At 31.1% G+C, this 17853-nt stretch overlaps 3 protein-coding genes across 3 annotated transcripts; all 3 read left to right on the top strand.

Annotated features, from left to right (window-relative positions):
• Window positions 1–340: 340 nt before the first annotated feature.
• INS49_014579 (uncharacterized protein) lies at window positions 341–2289 on the top strand (the record flags this gene model as incomplete). The annotated part of the gene is made up of 3 exons (XM_043175269.1): window positions 341–1144; window positions 2009–2180; window positions 2249–2289. The coding sequence occupies 3 exons, from the start codon at window positions 341–343 to the stop codon at window positions 2287–2289; spliced, it is 1017 nt and encodes a 338-aa protein (XP_043020226.1).
• Window positions 2290–4072: 1783 nt separating this feature from the next.
• On the top strand, window positions 4073–5503 carry INS49_014578 (uncharacterized protein; the record flags this gene model as incomplete). Its single annotated transcript, XM_043175268.1, has 2 exons — window positions 4073–4431; window positions 4636–5503. The coding sequence occupies 2 exons, from the start codon at window positions 4073–4075 to the stop codon at window positions 5501–5503; spliced, it is 1227 nt and encodes a 408-aa protein (XP_043020225.1).
• Window positions 5504–6055: 552 nt separating this feature from the next.
• Window positions 6056–6516, top strand: INS49_014577 (uncharacterized protein; the record flags this gene model as incomplete). The annotated part of the gene is made up of 2 exons (XM_043175267.1): window positions 6056–6457; window positions 6511–6516. 2 exons carry the CDS (start codon window positions 6056–6058, stop codon window positions 6514–6516), a joined length of 408 nt encoding a protein of 135 aa, XP_043020224.1.
• Between the last annotated feature and the right edge of the window lie 11337 nt (window positions 6517–17853).

Raw genomic sequence — 17853 nt, 5'->3', positions numbered from 1 at the left:
ACGTAGAACACGCAAAGGGCGGCTGCTGGAACTGTGCGCATATGTGGACAAGACAAAGTGCTCGGGCATATCCAGCTCGAACCAATAACGATAAACTCATTCGACATCAGATCTGTGCTAGAATCCCTGTAGACCGTTAGAATGGTAGACCCACAACCCTCAAAATCAGGGAGATCAACGAATCACATGCTTCACAGCATTCTCCACAGGGCTCAAGCGAAGCTTCGTCAGGGACAGGGGCTGATACGCAACCCAAGTGTGCTGATCCCTTAAAAAGGGGGGATTCGGGAATCGTTCCGCGAAGCGGTTTTTACAGCAGTTCTGCCCTGCTTCTCCCCACATGGGCGCTATGGATAACAAAGCGGACCTCACTCCAAGCCCGGAATACCAGCACAAGCCTCTCCCGGATGCTTCAAGCTTTATCAGACTGATGAAAATAAGGTTCATCGACGAAAAAGACGACCCGCTCACGCTAGAATGCGAATTAATCACCTGCCGCATCGACGAAAGCCCGGCGTTTTCTGCCATCTCCTACAGCTGGGGCGATCCGGCCCGGACCGCCCGCTTGCGCATCAATGGCCGCCTCATGAGGGTGACGCAGAACTGCGAGGTCGCACTCTGTGAAGCCAAACTGAGTACTACCGGCCTCTGGTCTCGTTTCACGGGCAGGGAAACACCTGACCATAGCTTCTACTGGTGCGACGCGGTCTGCATCGACCAGCTGAACAAGCCAGAGAAGGAGGCACAGGTGGCCTCGATGGGGCGCATCTACCGTCGCGCCGAGAAAGTGCTGGCATCCCTTGGGGCGCCCGTCGAGGGCACCGACAGCCAATTTCTGTTCCGCAAGCTGCAGTCCCGGTCCAGACAGCTGGGGAAGATCGGGGGGCACTGGGCGCCGCGGGACGAGTTCCAGGTTGACATTGCACGGGCGTCGGATCGCGAGTGGTACCGAATGGTAAAGTTCTTCCTCTTGAGCATGCCAAGATGCACAGTCATCCGTCTCTGCAAGGCGCTGGAGTGTCTCCTCGGGACCGCTTACTTCCAACGCACGTGGATATACCAGGAACTGTTCTTGGGCAGAAGCGTCAGCGTCTGCTGCGGATCAGCATGTGTTCCTATGAGTACCATTTTTGGACTGGCTCAAGTGAGCGTTTTTCTGTCCTCTTTCTGGACGATCAAGCCTGTTGATTGCGCGTGGAGGATGTTCCACCCTCGGACATCAGAACAACAGCTGCGTCGTTACAGCTGTGGATGGACCAGATATTTTCTTTGGCTGCTGGGTGCAGGCTCCTCGCCAGACCCTCAGAAAAGAAGCCTTGGCTCTCTCATGTGGAAGATCAGATATCAGGAGTGCGGAGACATCAGAGACAAAGTGTATGGAACCCTCTCTATGGTGAGATGGCCTGACGGTGAAGCGATCTCTGTGGACTATGGCCGAGATCCTTTTCATCTTGCAATGCGAGCCATGGCAGTTATCAGGAAGAAGCCAGGTGGCTGGGACGGCCGTTGGTACGACGCAGCCGACTGTGTTGCTCGGAACCTTGGGCTGGGGGCTCAGCCTTCGGAGCAACTTGCTGAACAAATAAGACGTCGTGCTTTGTGGAGTCCCCTGGATATGCACATGGATTCAGGAAACCCCAAGGAATTGCCGTTTGCAGAGGGGTCTCAGCAACATGATGCATTTTGGGGTTGTCGTCTTGTTAAGGAAGGCAGCCAGTGGGCATTTGAGGGAGCATCTCTTCCTTTTCCAGGACTCGCAGAAAGCAGGAATGTGAGCATCCGGACCTGGGACAACAACATCCGACCTCGGCCTGATGATCAAGCATCCGAGGATGCGAAGCTGGACGATGTGTTTCTCCCGTCAACGGCCCAGCCGGGTGATTGGTGTCTGATGCATTCTCGAGGGCGCCCTGTCTTTCAACTCGACTCACAACTCACCGCGATAGGTCGCTACTTGAGCATAGACAGGATCATTCTGATCGCAAGAGAGCATTGCCATGATCCGAAGCGTCCTTTGAGCATCATCGGAAAGGGCTTGATCGATTCCGACTTGACTTACCTGGCGCTGGCGCGTCCCGTCGCTGCTGAGTTCAAGGTGTATCTGGCCGACGAGGATGCTCTTACTCTTTCAGCCACTACAAGTATGATTGAAGGTTCCGGTTATGATGGGCTGGTGGAACGTGAGAGGATTGGCTCGTGGGTTTCCGGAAGCGAAGCGTCTTCCTACTTCAATACGCGAGTATGCAAGAGGTCGTCGTACTCGAGCTATGCAGTGAGAAAGAAAAGTAAACCTAACGCTGGAGGGTATTAGTGGGCTCAACGATGGAATTGTCTTCGACTTGCATATCTAGAGGCAAATTGCCGGAAGCGCGCTACAACGCAACTAACTGCTAGCACCTTGCAAAGGGTTCTACACTCGCATGCGGCTACGAAATCCATCATCACCGATTCCCATCCGTGCTTGCGGAACACGATCAAAAGAATTCACACGTGAGGTATAAATTGATCACAGCGAGATGTGTTACCTTGGAATTAGAAAGCGAGCGGCACCAAGTGGGATAGCGTGCCCGTATCGTTCAGTGATGGTAGGTCTTCAATCGTTGAAATTCCACACCGAGGCGTCTGTGTACGAATCAGCTTGGCGGCAATTTTCAGGCTGAAGTGAGCCTCATCTCCAAAGTCTTCAATCTCTTGAGTCCTGAGTTCTCACCTGGGCATCGACAAGCAATTGAGAAGCCCCTCCACGTAGTCTGCTTTCAAATCAGGGTTGCCACGCCCATACAAGATAATAACTTGAATGCCACGGCCCCCACCACTGAGGTAGTGTTACACGTTTGTGGATAATTAGGCCCAACGGCAAATGTTGACGGTTTGCTAGCCAAGGCCAACCAACTGCATGATTTAGTCTGTGCCTGGGAGCCAACCACTCTGCAATGCCCTGTTAGGATTGCACTGCTATAACCCTCCTGGGGCCGAGCAGTACCAAGAATTCATTCCCCGGAATCCTCAAACTCATCATCTAATCCAGCGTGGGCGACGAAGGGGTCTGTCGGGCCGGTCGAGTCCAACCCTGTAGAAATCAGCTTCCAAGCAATGCAGTGTCCAATGGATGACTACTATTCTGAGCCTCACAGAATATGAATATCGTGGGACAACCGGATAAGTAGCGTGGCGGATTGGATACAGACACCCCTGATGCATAGGTTCATTGACGAACTAACATCCTTCCATTGTTGGATGCCTCGTACCCAGGAACCTAGAGTGGTGCTTCCGTCAGATTGCTCCGGACGTGGGGATATCAGCTAAGGAGTTTAGCAAGGAGTTCAGGAAGTCTAGGCATAAAACGTTAGCTGCGGTGTAACGTCCTCTAGCCGTAAGCAGACAAGAAAGATTAGGTGGTGCAGGAATATTTGAACCCCCAGAACCAACACACCAGCCGACTGTTTAGCCAGTGGCACAGCAAGCGGGTCAAAGTCTGACCAGAAGGAACGCAGTCCCTTGGAGGAAGCTTTCGTAGCTGAACTGCAGCCCCTGATATCCGAGACCCATCAATTCCGTATTACCAAACTCCGCGAGCTCGTCATACGCCCTCTCCGGAATTTTTGCAGAAGCTTTGACATAGTTACTACAGGCAGTTACGTGCTGCCCAGAGACACCAACTGGTCTTGAGTCTTTTATTCGGGCACAATACAGCCAGCTCGTTTCACATTTCACTCGATCGCCATTAATTTGGCCTATGAAAGCCAGCTGGGAGAGGATCAGAGGTACGGAAAAATGACCTCTACACTCGCATTGTGCCTTGGAAGTCCGGCTGCGGCTTATATGTTTCTTTTCGCGCTCCTTCACTTCACCCACGATGCAAAAGAGCCGCCTGCGGTCGAGACCTCCATACCGTTTATCAGTCCACTGCTTGGTCTTATTCCGGGCAAGCAGAACTTCTTTGTAAAACAAAGGCCGGTCACTTCCCGTTTACAACCCAATGGCAGCAGCACTGTTGTCCACTCATGATGCCTACTATTAGAAGCTCACAGCATGCAGAAACAAGCATGGTCTCCCAATATACACTCTCCGCATGCCAGGTCAGCGGATATACGTCGTGAATTCCGTATCCCTGATCCCTACGCTGCAACGCCAGATCAAGACCATCGCGTTCGCCCCTGTCGAGGCACAGGCGGCTGCGACGGTGATGGGCGTCGGGCCGGCCGGAAACGCCATCATCGGCTCAGATCAGATGCTCGAGGACGGCTCTTACCTGTCGACCTTTGTCCCTTCCATTCAGCCAGCTATGGCCCCGGGCGCCGGACTCGACGCAATCAACAGCGCGGCGATTCGGTACATTACGGACTCTCTGGGGGCCCTTGCCGCCAAGGGCCCAGCGTCAGTAGAGCTCTTCTCTTGGGTCCGTAGAGAGCTCTTTATGGCCACGACCGAGTCTATCTACGGACCAAAGAACCCCTTTAGAGACCCTGTTCTCGAGAAAGCATGGTAGTAGGTCCACGTCCCTTAGTGTCCACCCCCGGTCAGATCCCAGCGCTTGTCGAGACGCTTGCTGATCTAGTTGTAACCTAGCGACTTCGAACCGGGCATCATGGTCCATATGCTCAAAGCGTGGCCAAACCTCCTTGCGCGTAACAGTCTACACGCACGAGAGCGCCTTCTCATTCCGGCCTTTGAGAAATACTTCGCCGCCAACGGTCACCACGAGGGATCCCTCCTCGTACAATGCCGCTACAATCACAACACAGGCCATGGTCTGCGGGGCAGAGACGTAGCCGCCACTGAGATCGGTCAGATGGTCGCATCCCTGACCAACAGCGTGGCGAGCGCGTTCTGGATGGTATATCACATCTTCTCCGACCCGGTGGTTCTCAACGACTGCCGGAAGGAGGTCGAGCAGCTCGTCGAAGTGGACAAGGATGGCGTGTCCACCGTCGACCTGGCCAAGGTCAAGTCTTCGTGCCCTGTTCTCCTCTCAACGTGGCAGGAGATGCTGCGATACTCGCATATTGGGATCGCTGCTAGGGTGGTCATGAGTGACACCATGTTCGCCGACCAATACCTCTTGAAGAAGGGTGCTACCGTCATGACCGTCACCCCAGTCCAGCACACCGAGGCGTCACTGTGGGGCCCGGATGTGAACGAATTTGACCATCGCCGGTTTCTTCGGGAGCCTGGCAGGAAGCGAACAAACCCTGTTGCCTTCCGAGCCTTTGGATGGGGGACAGTGCTCTGCCCGGGACGACATTTTGTCAGCACTGAAGTCATGTCCTTTGCTGCTCTGCTATTGCTCCGCTTTGATCTCAAACCTGCCACACGAGATGGCAAGTGGACAGAGCCTCGGAAGGACATTCCCATGACATCGTCCATGCCAACTCCCAAGGATGAAGTTCCAGTGCAGATTGTTAGCAGAGGCGACCTAGGTCACAAGTGGCGTTTTCACTTCTCAGCGTCCAGAAAGGGTGTGAATACGATGGCTGAAGATGCTAAGGTGATTCTTGAATAAGTTTGATCTCCAGCCAGGTAAAACTATATAACGACTCAGCTTTGTCCTTCAACGACAAATGCGTGGTTGAATATTGCAAAAGTTGAGGGATACGCAGAGGACTTGTTTCAAGAGGGCCGCTCCTCCCTGAACACCCTGCGGCAACTTCTACGTGAAGTCGCTCGGATGAAGACGTACAGTACATCCAGTACGTACTGTATATGCGAAGATATATGTCCCCGCACGAGACTTTTGTTCGGCCTATCGTATTGTAGAGTAATTGAACGATCCGCTCATGGCTGCTCTCCCGCTTCGCTCCAGGACAGCTCCTCCCTCCGCTCAGTAATGGTCCTTGAAACGGCCAGCTGGTATGATGAGGCAATTTGAAAGCACCGCTAGGCGATAATATAGGTGAAAGTGGAGTTTTATGTTGTCCACTTACAAAGTCACGGCAAGGTCCACTCATCCTCGCAGGCAGAAGTGCTTGAGATAATACTCTGCCCAACCTTGATCCTGTTCCATAACTATGCCTCTTTATAATCCTACCACTGTGAAAAGCCTCACGCCGACTCCATGACCTCTACCAGCCCGTCACAGCTCGCTTGTTCCGAGCTAGCACCGACCACTCGGTCGAGCTCGGTTCTCGTCCGGCAATACTCGCCGGAGGATGTTGAGCGATTCATCCGCGATACTAGTCTATGTTTAAATTTTCGGGCGATATTCGGCCTCAAGAAGTTTTGGAAGGAGCTCGGTGCTGGTTGCTTCGCGCCGTGGGGCCCCAGGCTGTACGAGCACCATCCGTCTATCGACAGCCTGCGGCGATCCGCGGGGGCAGGGTCTCAACTGTGCACTAAAGTCTACAATAGATGGACTGCTCAGGCTTTGGACGAGCCTGACAAGTGGAAATCAGATCACGACAAGCCAATCGCGTTCGGATTTCAATATGATGACCGACCCTCGTATAGGATTCTCCGCGTCAGAGATGCCATGCCTGTGCATAAGTTCCTGTATTCGCTGACTGATAAAAGTGGTAAGCAAATCATTTCACTATACCACCTTGCTAATCAAATAAATGTGTGGCCTGGTTCTCACACATCTATTTACAATAGCTTCCCTTCTCCAAAATCGCGTAGTTCCCGTTGCAGAACCGGATAGTCGCCATCCGCTCATCAAAGACTGGGTCGACTTATGCCTAGGTCCAGGGCGTCGGTTCTGTCGACGGTACAGGCGTCCATGTGCCAAGCCTACGAGACTTCTTCACTTGGATACTTACCAAAAGAATATCGCAAAGCTCATTTCCGTCAATCCGGAAGACCAATACTCTTACGTGACTCTGAGCCTCAGGCAAGCAGACTTGACGACGGATCAATACAAAAAGATCCTCTCAGTTTCTACGTAGTGGTGACTTGGTGGCTTACGGCATTCGAGCAAATGTGAGCTCAGCTCAGACCCAAGATACTAACTACATGTCCTAGTCAGAGGTTTTGGGTGCTCACCCTGCATACAACAGCCACAGCAGATTGGGATGAAAGGCCTTGGATGACCTTCGTATGTGAAATCGTTCTATCTCTAGTGCCTTCCCGCTGTTGCATCAAACTGGAGATTGCAACGAAAAGCAAGCTGAGCCAGTCAGCGTTGTGCATATGATCATGGCCTCGCGGAGTTTCAGTGTACCTACCCACCATTTGGGGTTGTCGGATTTGGCAAAGCGTCTGTAATCCACGTACGCCTCACCGATGTTCAAACTGACTCCTGTCTACAATCATCTCGACGACGCCTAATTACCCAGCCGATGTCAAATAATAGCGTTGGATGCTTAGTCTATTAGGCTAGCTGACGTCTATTCAACGGGAGGGAAGGCCCTTATTTATAGTTATTATCCTCCATACAGTGGCAAACGTATGGGGAAAAGGATATCCCATATTAATAATAGCCTAGATATCTAGAATATTCCAACAGCCCCCCTTAAACTAATTCCCTTTTATTTATTTTATTTTATATATAAGGGATTTAGTTTATAAAAGAGGAATATTTAGTTATATAGTAAGAAAACCTTATAAAAGGGGAAAAACTTACTTATTAAGTATTTATATATTTAGGCAAAAAACCCAAAAATTTGCTATCACTTAAACTTAAACTTATAGCCAGTAGGGTATTACATATTAGATTATGGTTTTATATGGGATTTACTAGTTATTTTATAATGGCTACGGTATATCACGGCATTTTTACACATTAAAGTCACACGTCATTTTATTTATATTATATACACTACGGAGATACGTTTTCTGTATAGAATTAAACGTATATAAACGCAATGTAGGTATATTGTAAGTATATTGTAACTATGTATATATATGGTATATATAGGCCGTATAAGTAATGCTTATTTTTCAGGAAAAACCTTTATTATTTTAGTTATTTCTTTTAAGGGAAAACCTCCAGTATTTAGGGTAATATTATATATATATATAATTAAGTCCGCTTTATTTATTTATATATTTTATAAATGGAGGAAAAAATCTTAACCCTAGTTATTAAAGAGTAAATACCTTAATTTATTTTACGCGCATTATAATATAGGTGGAAAATCTCTTTATTTTCTAGCTTAATATTTTTATATTATTTTTCTATTAAACTACACTTTTCTTTAAACTCTTTATAATGTAATTTATTTATTAGTTTTGTAAGCCAGTTTGCTAAATTCTGCTTAAAATTTATATATTTTAATATTACTTTATTATTTTCTATTGCTTCTCTTATATAATAATATGCAATATTTATATGTTTAGTTCTTTTATAAAATAAGGTATTTTTAGCTAATTTCTCAGCCCCATTATTATCTATATATATAATAATGTTATGGTTTGGGCTTGTGCCTATAGTGATTAATTAGCGGGCTTTGGCCCTATAAGAATAGGCTTTGGCATGGATATAGATGGGGAGTAAACCTTCTCTTCTGCACTTTAAATATTAACTCCATTTGGGCACCTTTATTCTGCAAGTTTAAGGCTAGCTTATAATATATATTTAAAGTCCTCTTGCATTATGAACCTATAATGTAATTATATAAAACCTAGTATAATAAGACCTGGAAGGAATAATGGCAGCTTGCTAAGCCCTTCCTTATCTTAAGGAGCTTTTATTTTGGAAAAGTTTAGTAACTTAATTGGTGGAGATAAGAGCTAAGTTTGTAGTAAATAGGGAGGTAATTGGCATTAAAGGGGCTTAGTTTTTTTATATGTTTAGCCGATTAGGAACTTTCCGCGATTAATTTTTGCCTTATGTTAGTTTCACGAAGATATTTAAGGGGCAGCTAAAGAGCTTTTTAAAGAGGGTTTGCCTTGCGCTTAGGAATCCTTTTAAGTAAAGGCATGTTAGGTTTAGCTTAGTTATGCTATGGCAATGCTATGGGGAGGGAATAATAAATTTTTTTGCTTGCTTTAATTAGCTTTTTTATATAATTAAGGCCTAAGCTTAGCTAAATAACTGCAGAATACTACTTATGGCTAATAAACTTGCTGCTTTAGCAAAGTTAAGACTTGATTGCGAGAAGTGGCTAAAGATATTTAAGGCATTCTGCTTTGCCTTATGGCGATATAAGGGCATTTTTAGCGTTATAATAGCGAAGAATAATACTTAACCTTAGAATGGCAAAGTAATGGATATTAATATTATGGCGATCTTGGTAGGGGGAGTTAAGTATTATGCTTATGGCTAGCTTAATTACTATAAGTATAATTGCTTAAACCGCTGTAAAAGAACTTATATGCAGCTATTATTAATTAGGCCTAGCGAGGGGGAGGCGTTTAATTAAGGTTATTTTTAGCATGTAAATTTTTTTTTATAGGGTAGGGCTTAAAGCAATGTTAGCTTGGTGCCGGCCTGAGCTTAAAGCGGGTTAGTTGGTGTTAGCTGGTTTAACGTTATGAAACTCTTAGGGCCTAAGAACTTTTCGCTAATGGAGCAGATTGTTTGCAATTAAACGTTAATTAATTATAGGTTATATAATAAGTTTGCGGCTTTAAGGCTTTAGGTAAGGGAGCTTATGTAAAAGGTATAAACTAAAGGATCTTAGGAATGCCGCTAGCTTAGCCGCTAATTTACGCTTAAATAATCATTTCTTATTAGCTTGCTTTAGTTAGTATATTAGATTATAGGGTATGAAAAGGATAAAAATATATATATAATATAGGCTGGCCTAATAGCGTAGTTAAAGCACTGTGGGTTAATTAAATGGCTAGGTAAAAGGCAATGTTTAATTCGCAATTAAAGTAATGCTTCTTTTATTTTTTGTTATATAGTTAACCCCTTGGGAAGGCCTCTTTGCGGCTCTAACCTAGGGAAAGGGGATATGTTATGGTTTAGGCTTATGCTTATAGTAATTAGTTAACGGGCTTTGGCCCTATAAGAATAGGCTTTGGCGCGGGTGCAGATGGGGAGTGAACCTTTTCCTTTATACTCTGAATATTAACTCTATTTGGGCACCTTTATTCTGCGAGTTTGAGGCCAGCCCATAACAAATAAGGGGCTTAAGATTAAAGCTAATATTTAAATTATTATTAAAATATTTAAGTAAATTATATAAATATTGTTGGCAGGTACAGGGAATTATGTAAGAAATGGTATTGCGTTAAATTTCAGCTGGCTATAAAAAGCTAGCTTTTATGCTTATTTTAAACATTCTTTTAAGAAATCAACTTTTTTTTTTTTTATATATTTAATATTTTAATTAAGCTTTTTTTATTTTTAAGAATTTTTAAAATATTTATCTTTTCCTTTTTTTTAATTCTCTTTTATTCTTATTTTTTCTCTTTATTACATTAAAGCTCTTTCTTAAATTATTCTTAAGAGGATTTAGTAAAATTTATTCTTTATTATTTAAGTAGCTTATTTTTATTAATAATTTAGCTTAAATATAATTTTAATTTTATATATCTTTAATTAATAATAAGAAAAATAAAAAGTTAGTTATAAGCTAATTATTTATTAATTTTATTTCTTTTTATTTTTATATTAAATATTGCTAAATTATTTTATATATTAGCTTAAAGCTTTAATTAAAGTTTATATTTATCTTTAATTTATTATAAAAAAATGTTAAATATAATTAAACTTATAATAATATTATAAATATTTTAAAATTATTTTTTAATTTTAAGGTACTTTTTATGCTTTTAATATTTAAATAAAATATTATCTTAATTTTATATTAATATATTATTAAGCTTTAAATTTATTTTAAGTTTCTTTTTAAAGATTATGCTTAAAATATAATAATAATATAAACTTAAGATTAAAATAATAAATTTAAACTTTATAAATATTACTTAATATTAATTAAAAGTGCTTTAAACTCTTAATTAATATTTATTATTATTATTATAACCTTAAGTTTAAAGTAAAGGGGTTTATAATATAAAATTAAGGTGCTTACCTTGCTTATTTATAAATTTAATAAATAGCATTATATTATATATTTTTATATTAATTAAATTATATAAAAAACTTAAACTTAAAGTATAATTTTATTTAAGCTTTAATTAAACTTAAATTTAATTTATTAAAGGTTTAATATAATATTAATAAGTAAAGTATTAAATATAAATTTAAGGGGCTTTTTTTATTATAACCTTATAATTTTTATCTTTTAATAAAATATCCTTTTATTAAATTTATTTTATTTATTATATTTATTAATATTTTTATTTTTTAAACTTTAATTTAAGTATTTTATAATAATATTAAAAATAAATTTCTTAAAAATAATTACTTTAATTAAAAATATTATTATTTTTAAATTTCTTTATTTTATTATTATTTTAATAAGAATTATTATAATATATATATTATATTTTTAAGCTTAAAGCCTTTTTAAATTTACTTTTATTTTAAGAATATCTTTAAACCTTAAAAACTATTTATTCTTTTTTATTTAAAATTAAAAAAGAAATTTTAAGAAATTTATTAAGGGAAAAGAGAAATTTAATTCTACTTATTATTAATTAAAGCATTAACCTTGCTTTAATTAAACTCTATAGTTTATTATTAATAATAGGTTAAGAATTTAAATTAATATTTTAAAAGTTTTACTTTTTATTAATATAATAATTTTATTATAAGTAGCTTTATTTATAATTTATAATTTAAATACTTTAACATTTAATAAAATTAATATTATTAAAGTTTTAAATAATCTTAAAATTATTATTTATTAATTCTTTTACTTAAATAATTAAATCTTAAAATTACTTAAATAATATTATATTATTTTAAATTTAGTAAGAATAATTAAAAGCATTATTATTAAATAATTTATTTAAAAAAATTAAAAGGAAAAGTTTCTTACCTTTTATAAATTTAATAATTAAACTTATTATATAAACTTAATTATAATTATTAAAGATATTATTTATAATAATTCTTATAATAACTTAAAAATATAAAAAGAGAAAATTATAAAATATAATTAAAAACTTAATAATATAAATAATATTTCTTTTATTATAACTTAACCCTTTTATAAAACGCTTTTATTATATTTAAAAAAGTAATTAATAAGGAAAGAAATTACTTATAAGTTAATAAAAAATATTTTTTAATTAAACTTTAAGCATACCTTATTAAAAGTTATTAATTAAAAACTTAAATATTTTAAATAAAATAAGTATTTATTTATATAAAATAATTTTAATTAAAATTCTTTTAATTTAAAAAGGTTAAATTTCCTTTAAGAAAGTTAAAATAATTTTAATTTTTTAAATTACCTTTAAAATAAAAACCTATAAGCTTAATAATTTTTATTTAAATTTAATTATATTAATATTATTAAAAAATATAATTAAGATTTATAAAATATAAATAAACTTATTAAAAAGTTTATAAAGTTAAAACTTAATTTAATTAAGTTTAAAAATAAATTTAAATTATTTTAATAAAATATTAAAGCTTTTTTTATAATAAATAATAAAGTAATTTTAAAATAATTATATTAAAAGCTATAAATTTTATTTAATAGCTTTTAATAAAACTTAATTAAAGTAATTTTAATAATAATAAGGTATAAGCTATAATTTTAGCGCTTTTCTTTAAAAAAAATAAGTTACTTAAAGTTTATTATAGCTATACTTTTTAAGATTATAATGCATATTAATATAATAAGCTTAAGTAACTTTTCTTAAATAGTTTATTAATAACTTTTAAGCTAAAGAAATTATTAATATTTCTTAACTTATTTAAAAATGCTTAAGTTAGCCTTTTAAAATATTTAAACTTTATTTATATTTAATTATATTATAATTAAAATAGCTATAATTTAAAAAGATATATTTATAGCTAATTAAAGTTTTTATTTAAAAAAAAAGATTTAATTTATCTTATATAATTAAATATTATAAGCTTATTAAGGTAAATTTTTTATTTAAAGAAAAGGCCTTATTAAAAGCCTTAAAAGTAATTTAAAAGCTTAATAATTAAAAGAAAGTTAGTTTAATTTTAATACTTATAAATCTTATAAATTATATAATTTATATTAAAAAAAAACTTATAATTATAAGCAATAATAAGCTTCTTTAAATAAATATTATTATAATTAAAAAAAAATATATAGCTAAGAATATTAAAGATTAAAATAAAGTTATAAAAATTATAAAGGCTAATTATATTTAATTTAAAAACTTTAAAAAAGTAAAAAATAATTAATTTTAAATTATTAATAATAAATTATAATTAAGAAATAAAAAGAAGGTAAGAGAAAAGAAAAATTTATTTATTAATTAAGATTAAATTTAAAAAAAAAAACGCTAAGTTTCTTATAATAAAAATAAACTTAATAAGTATAATAAACTTAAAATTAAAAAAGTATATTTAATAATCCTTATTACTTAAAAAAAAAATAGCTTAAGTAATTTTAATTATAATTATTAAAATAAATACTATAAATATCTTAACGCTTAGCAATATTAATTTAACCTTAATTAAGCACTTATTAATAATATAATCTAAGGTATATATTTTATTAAAGGTACCTTTTAAGTTAATATATTTTAAGGATTATATTAAAAACCTATTTCTTAAAATTAATGTAATTACTCTTTTAAAAAATAATATTAAAGTTAATACTTTAATTAATTTATTATAAATTATTTAATATTAAGTTAACTTTATTATTATATTTATTATAAATATAGTTAATTAAGGATATTTTAATTTAGCTTACTTAATAATTTATATAAAAGTAAATAATTACTTTTTATAACTTATTCTTTTAAATATTAAAGCTAAAATAAATTTCTTACCCTTATTATATTATAAATATAATAAACTTTTATATACTTTACTTAATAATATAAACTTAATAATATATAATAAGGATTCCTTATTTTTAATTAAAGTTATAAAAAAGTAAATTTATATTAATTTAAATAAAACTAAAGCTATATTCTTTATTATTAATAATAAAGCCTTTAATACCTTATATTATATTTTTTTAAAAATATTCTTTTTTTTAAATATAAACTTAATATTTAAATATTTAAAGGAATAATTTTATACCTATTTTATTCTTAATAATATTAAGATAATATATAATTTAAAATAAAAAAATTAAAAGCCTTTTAAAGTAGCTTTATTTAAAAAAGCTTAAATTTCTTAAAAGTATTTATTAGCTTTTAAAAGCATTTTTTTACTTTCTTTAAGCCTTAATTAAAACTTAATATTATTTAATATATTAATTATGCTAATTTATTTTAATATTAAAATAAAAAAAGATAAAAAGGTTTTAAGCATTTTTTTAAATAAAAATATAAAAAGTTTAATTCTTGCATTTATAAAAAACTTTTAAGCTAAAGTTTAAAAAATTTATTAAGTTAAAAAAAAAGGTTAATAAATACTAACTTATATTTATAATATTTATTTATAAAAAAAAGCTATATATATTAAAAAATAAGTTAATAAGATTTCTTTTACTTTAATTACTATTAAATTAATTAATAAAACTATTTAACTTTTAATTAAAACTCTTTATAAATAAATAAGCATTAAAGTTTATCTTATAAATAATTATTCTTTTAATAATATTATTCTTAAAAGCATAATTAATTAAAATCTTACTTATAAAAAAGAAATAAAATTAATTATAAATAAGAATTATAAAAATAAATATAATGCTTAAATTTAACTTAAGTTTTTTTTAATTAATAAAGGATTAAAATTAATGCTTAATTAATTAAATGCTTTTTTATAAAAAAACTATAATTTCTTTTTAAAGCAAAAAAAAGAAATATTTATTTATTTACTTTTTAATTAAGAAAAATCTTTAATATAAAATTAGTTTTATATTATTTAAATTAATATTAATATAGCGTTATTATAATTTATTTAAATAATTCCTTATAAAATATATTAAGTAAAGATAATTTAGCTTTTAAAAGCTTTAAGAAAAATAGCTATTAAAATGCTTAAGAATTAATAAGCTAATAAAGTTATTAAGAAATTCTATGCCGCTTATAAAAATTAATAGTTTTTTATAAAAAAAAAACTTTAATTATTAACTTATTAATAATATTTTAAAAGCTAATAAAGTTATAATTAAAAATGCTTTTATCTTATTATTAATAAATAAATTTATTAAGAAGTTTATAATATATAAAATATTATCTCTTTTTAATTTCTTTTTAAAATATAATTAAATTAAGCTAAATAAGAAAAGCTAAAATATTATAACTTTTTTTATTTTAATTAAATTATTTTAATAATATAACTTATTTATAAAAATTATAAATTTTATTACTTAATTTATATAATATATAATTTAAATTTTTTATAACTTAATTCTTATAATATATAAATTCTTTTTTAATAATATTATAATTAAGAATTTAAAAATAAATTATAAAAATAAAAAAATACTTACTTTATTAAGGGTTTAAAAATATATAGCTAAGCATATTAAGAACTTTAATAATATTCTTTATAATTTTAAGTTAATTAAAAAAATAATTAATATTATTAAATTAAAATAATATAAATAATAAGTTAATATTATTAATTATATTTATAAAATACTTAATTAATTTTTATTAAATAAGAAAATTATTAAAATTAATAAGTAAAATATTTATAAGAATATAATTAAGCTTAAATTTTTTTTAAGCTTATTAAACTTTTATAAACTATAAATACCTTTTTATAAGATTATTATTAAGCCATTATTTAACTTTTTAAAAAAAGATATGCCTTATTAATAAAGCTTAAATTATTAAAAAGCTATAAATACTTTTAAAGCTATAATTACTTTAAAGCCATACTTAATTAAAATTAATTATTTTAATAATAAAATTATTTTTATAATAAATATAAATCTTAAGAAATCAAGTATATACCTTATGTAAATTAAAAATAAATTGCAATATTTAATTTAATATAAAAGTAATACTTAAATAAAGATTAAAAAGCTATATAATATAATAAAATGAAAATATAAAGCTATCTTATATATAATTAAGTACTTATATTTTTATATTTATAATATTTACTTTATTTTAAAGATAAATTTAAATATTTTAATTTAATAATTAAAGGAATTTACTTTAAATATATTAAGCGCTTATATTATAAGGTAGCTAGCTATAATTAAAATATATAATTTTATTATTTATTATATTAAAGGTTTTAAAAATACTATTATAAATATATTTTTTAAAAAGCTATTAAGGTTATTAAATAAAGTAAATTATAAATTTAAAGGAAATATTAAGAATTAATATAATGCTTTTCTTAATTAATTATTTTAACCCTAATTATTTAATTAAGAATTATTATTACTTAATGGTTATTTTTAATTAAAGAAATTACTTAAGATTACTTAATACCTTTGCTATAAAACTTATCTTAAAAATTTAATATTATAATAATAATTATTTTTTTATAAAAAAACTTATTATTTCTTTATTTATAAAAAAACTTTTTAAAAATAACTTAAAAAGAATTTATTATAATAATAAGTTATTAATAATTTTAATTAAAGGTAAAAAATTATTAAGAACTATTATACTCTTTTTAAGTATTATAAAAAAAATGCTATTTATTTTTAAATTTAAGCTATATATTATTAAAAAGAAATATATATTAATATTAAAAAGGTTATTATTAGCTATTTTTATTATAATAAATAAAATACTTAAATTTATAATAATAAAATTATTTTAATTATATTAAATTAATTATTTATTAAGATTTATATTAATATTTAATATTTACTTTTTAATTAAAAATATAATAAGTTAATTAAAGGATAATATAACTTAATAAAATAAATTAAAGCTATGCCTTTTAAGGTAGCTAACTTAAAAAGCATTAAAAAGTTCTTTATTTAAAAATTCCTTTTTAAATAAAGGCTTTTAATAAAGATAATAATAAATAAGGAATAAAAGAATATAAGTTAATTTGCTTAATATTTCTTAATAATTAAAGTTAAGAAGATTATAATCTTAATATATAACCCTTATATTAATAGTATTATTAAATATAAGCACTTTATTATTATAGCTATTATTAAAAAAATGCTTAATAAAGAGATTAAAGGCTAGGTATAAATCTTACCTTATGCTTTCTTTGCTAATTAAACTTTACTTAAAAGATTTTATAAAAAGAGTTCCTTTTATCTTTTTCATAGCTTTAAATTAATTATTTTAATTAAGATTATTATTCTTATATAATATATTTAAATTTAAACTTTAAATATATTTCTTTAAAATACTTTTAATTCTTAACTTTAATTACTTTTTAATTTCTTATAAAATATAAAAGCAATAATTAAATTAATCTTTAATTATAAAAGGAAAGCTATGTAATAAGATATATATTATAGTTTTTCTTAACTTATTTCCTTAAAAAAAGATAACTTAATTTTATTTATTAATAAGTAAAAAAAAGTTAATTATTCTTTATTTTAAAAATTAACTTATTATTAATTTAATTCTTTTATTATTTATAAAATTTATTATAATAATATTTATAAACTTTAAATACTTAATAATATTTACTTTTTAAATATATTTTTATTAAAATAATTAAAAAGATTTATTAATTATTTTAAAATATAAAAACCTAAACCTTATTTACTTTAAGAAATTAATTTTATAGCTATTATAAATAATAACCCCTTTTTAAATATTTTAATAAAATTTAATTTATTTAACCTTATTTTAAATAACTTTAACTTTAATTATTATTAAAATTAATTAAATATATCTTTATTTATTACTTAAGTATATTAATTATTTATAAGCTTAAACTTATTAAATTCTTTAAATTTTAATATTTAAAATGCTAAACTTATAATATGCTTATATATAAAATAAAGAAACTTA

The sequence above is a fragment of the Diaporthe citri genome, assembly GCF_014595645.1.
Source record: "Diaporthe citri strain NFHF-8-4 chromosome Unknown scaffold_8, whole genome shotgun sequence".
NCBI classification, from domain to species: Eukaryota; Fungi; Ascomycota; class Sordariomycetes; order Diaporthales; family Diaporthaceae; genus Diaporthe; species Diaporthe citri.
Note: the sequence above shows the minus strand (reverse complement) of the source record. Positions and strands in the feature narration are given on the sequence as shown.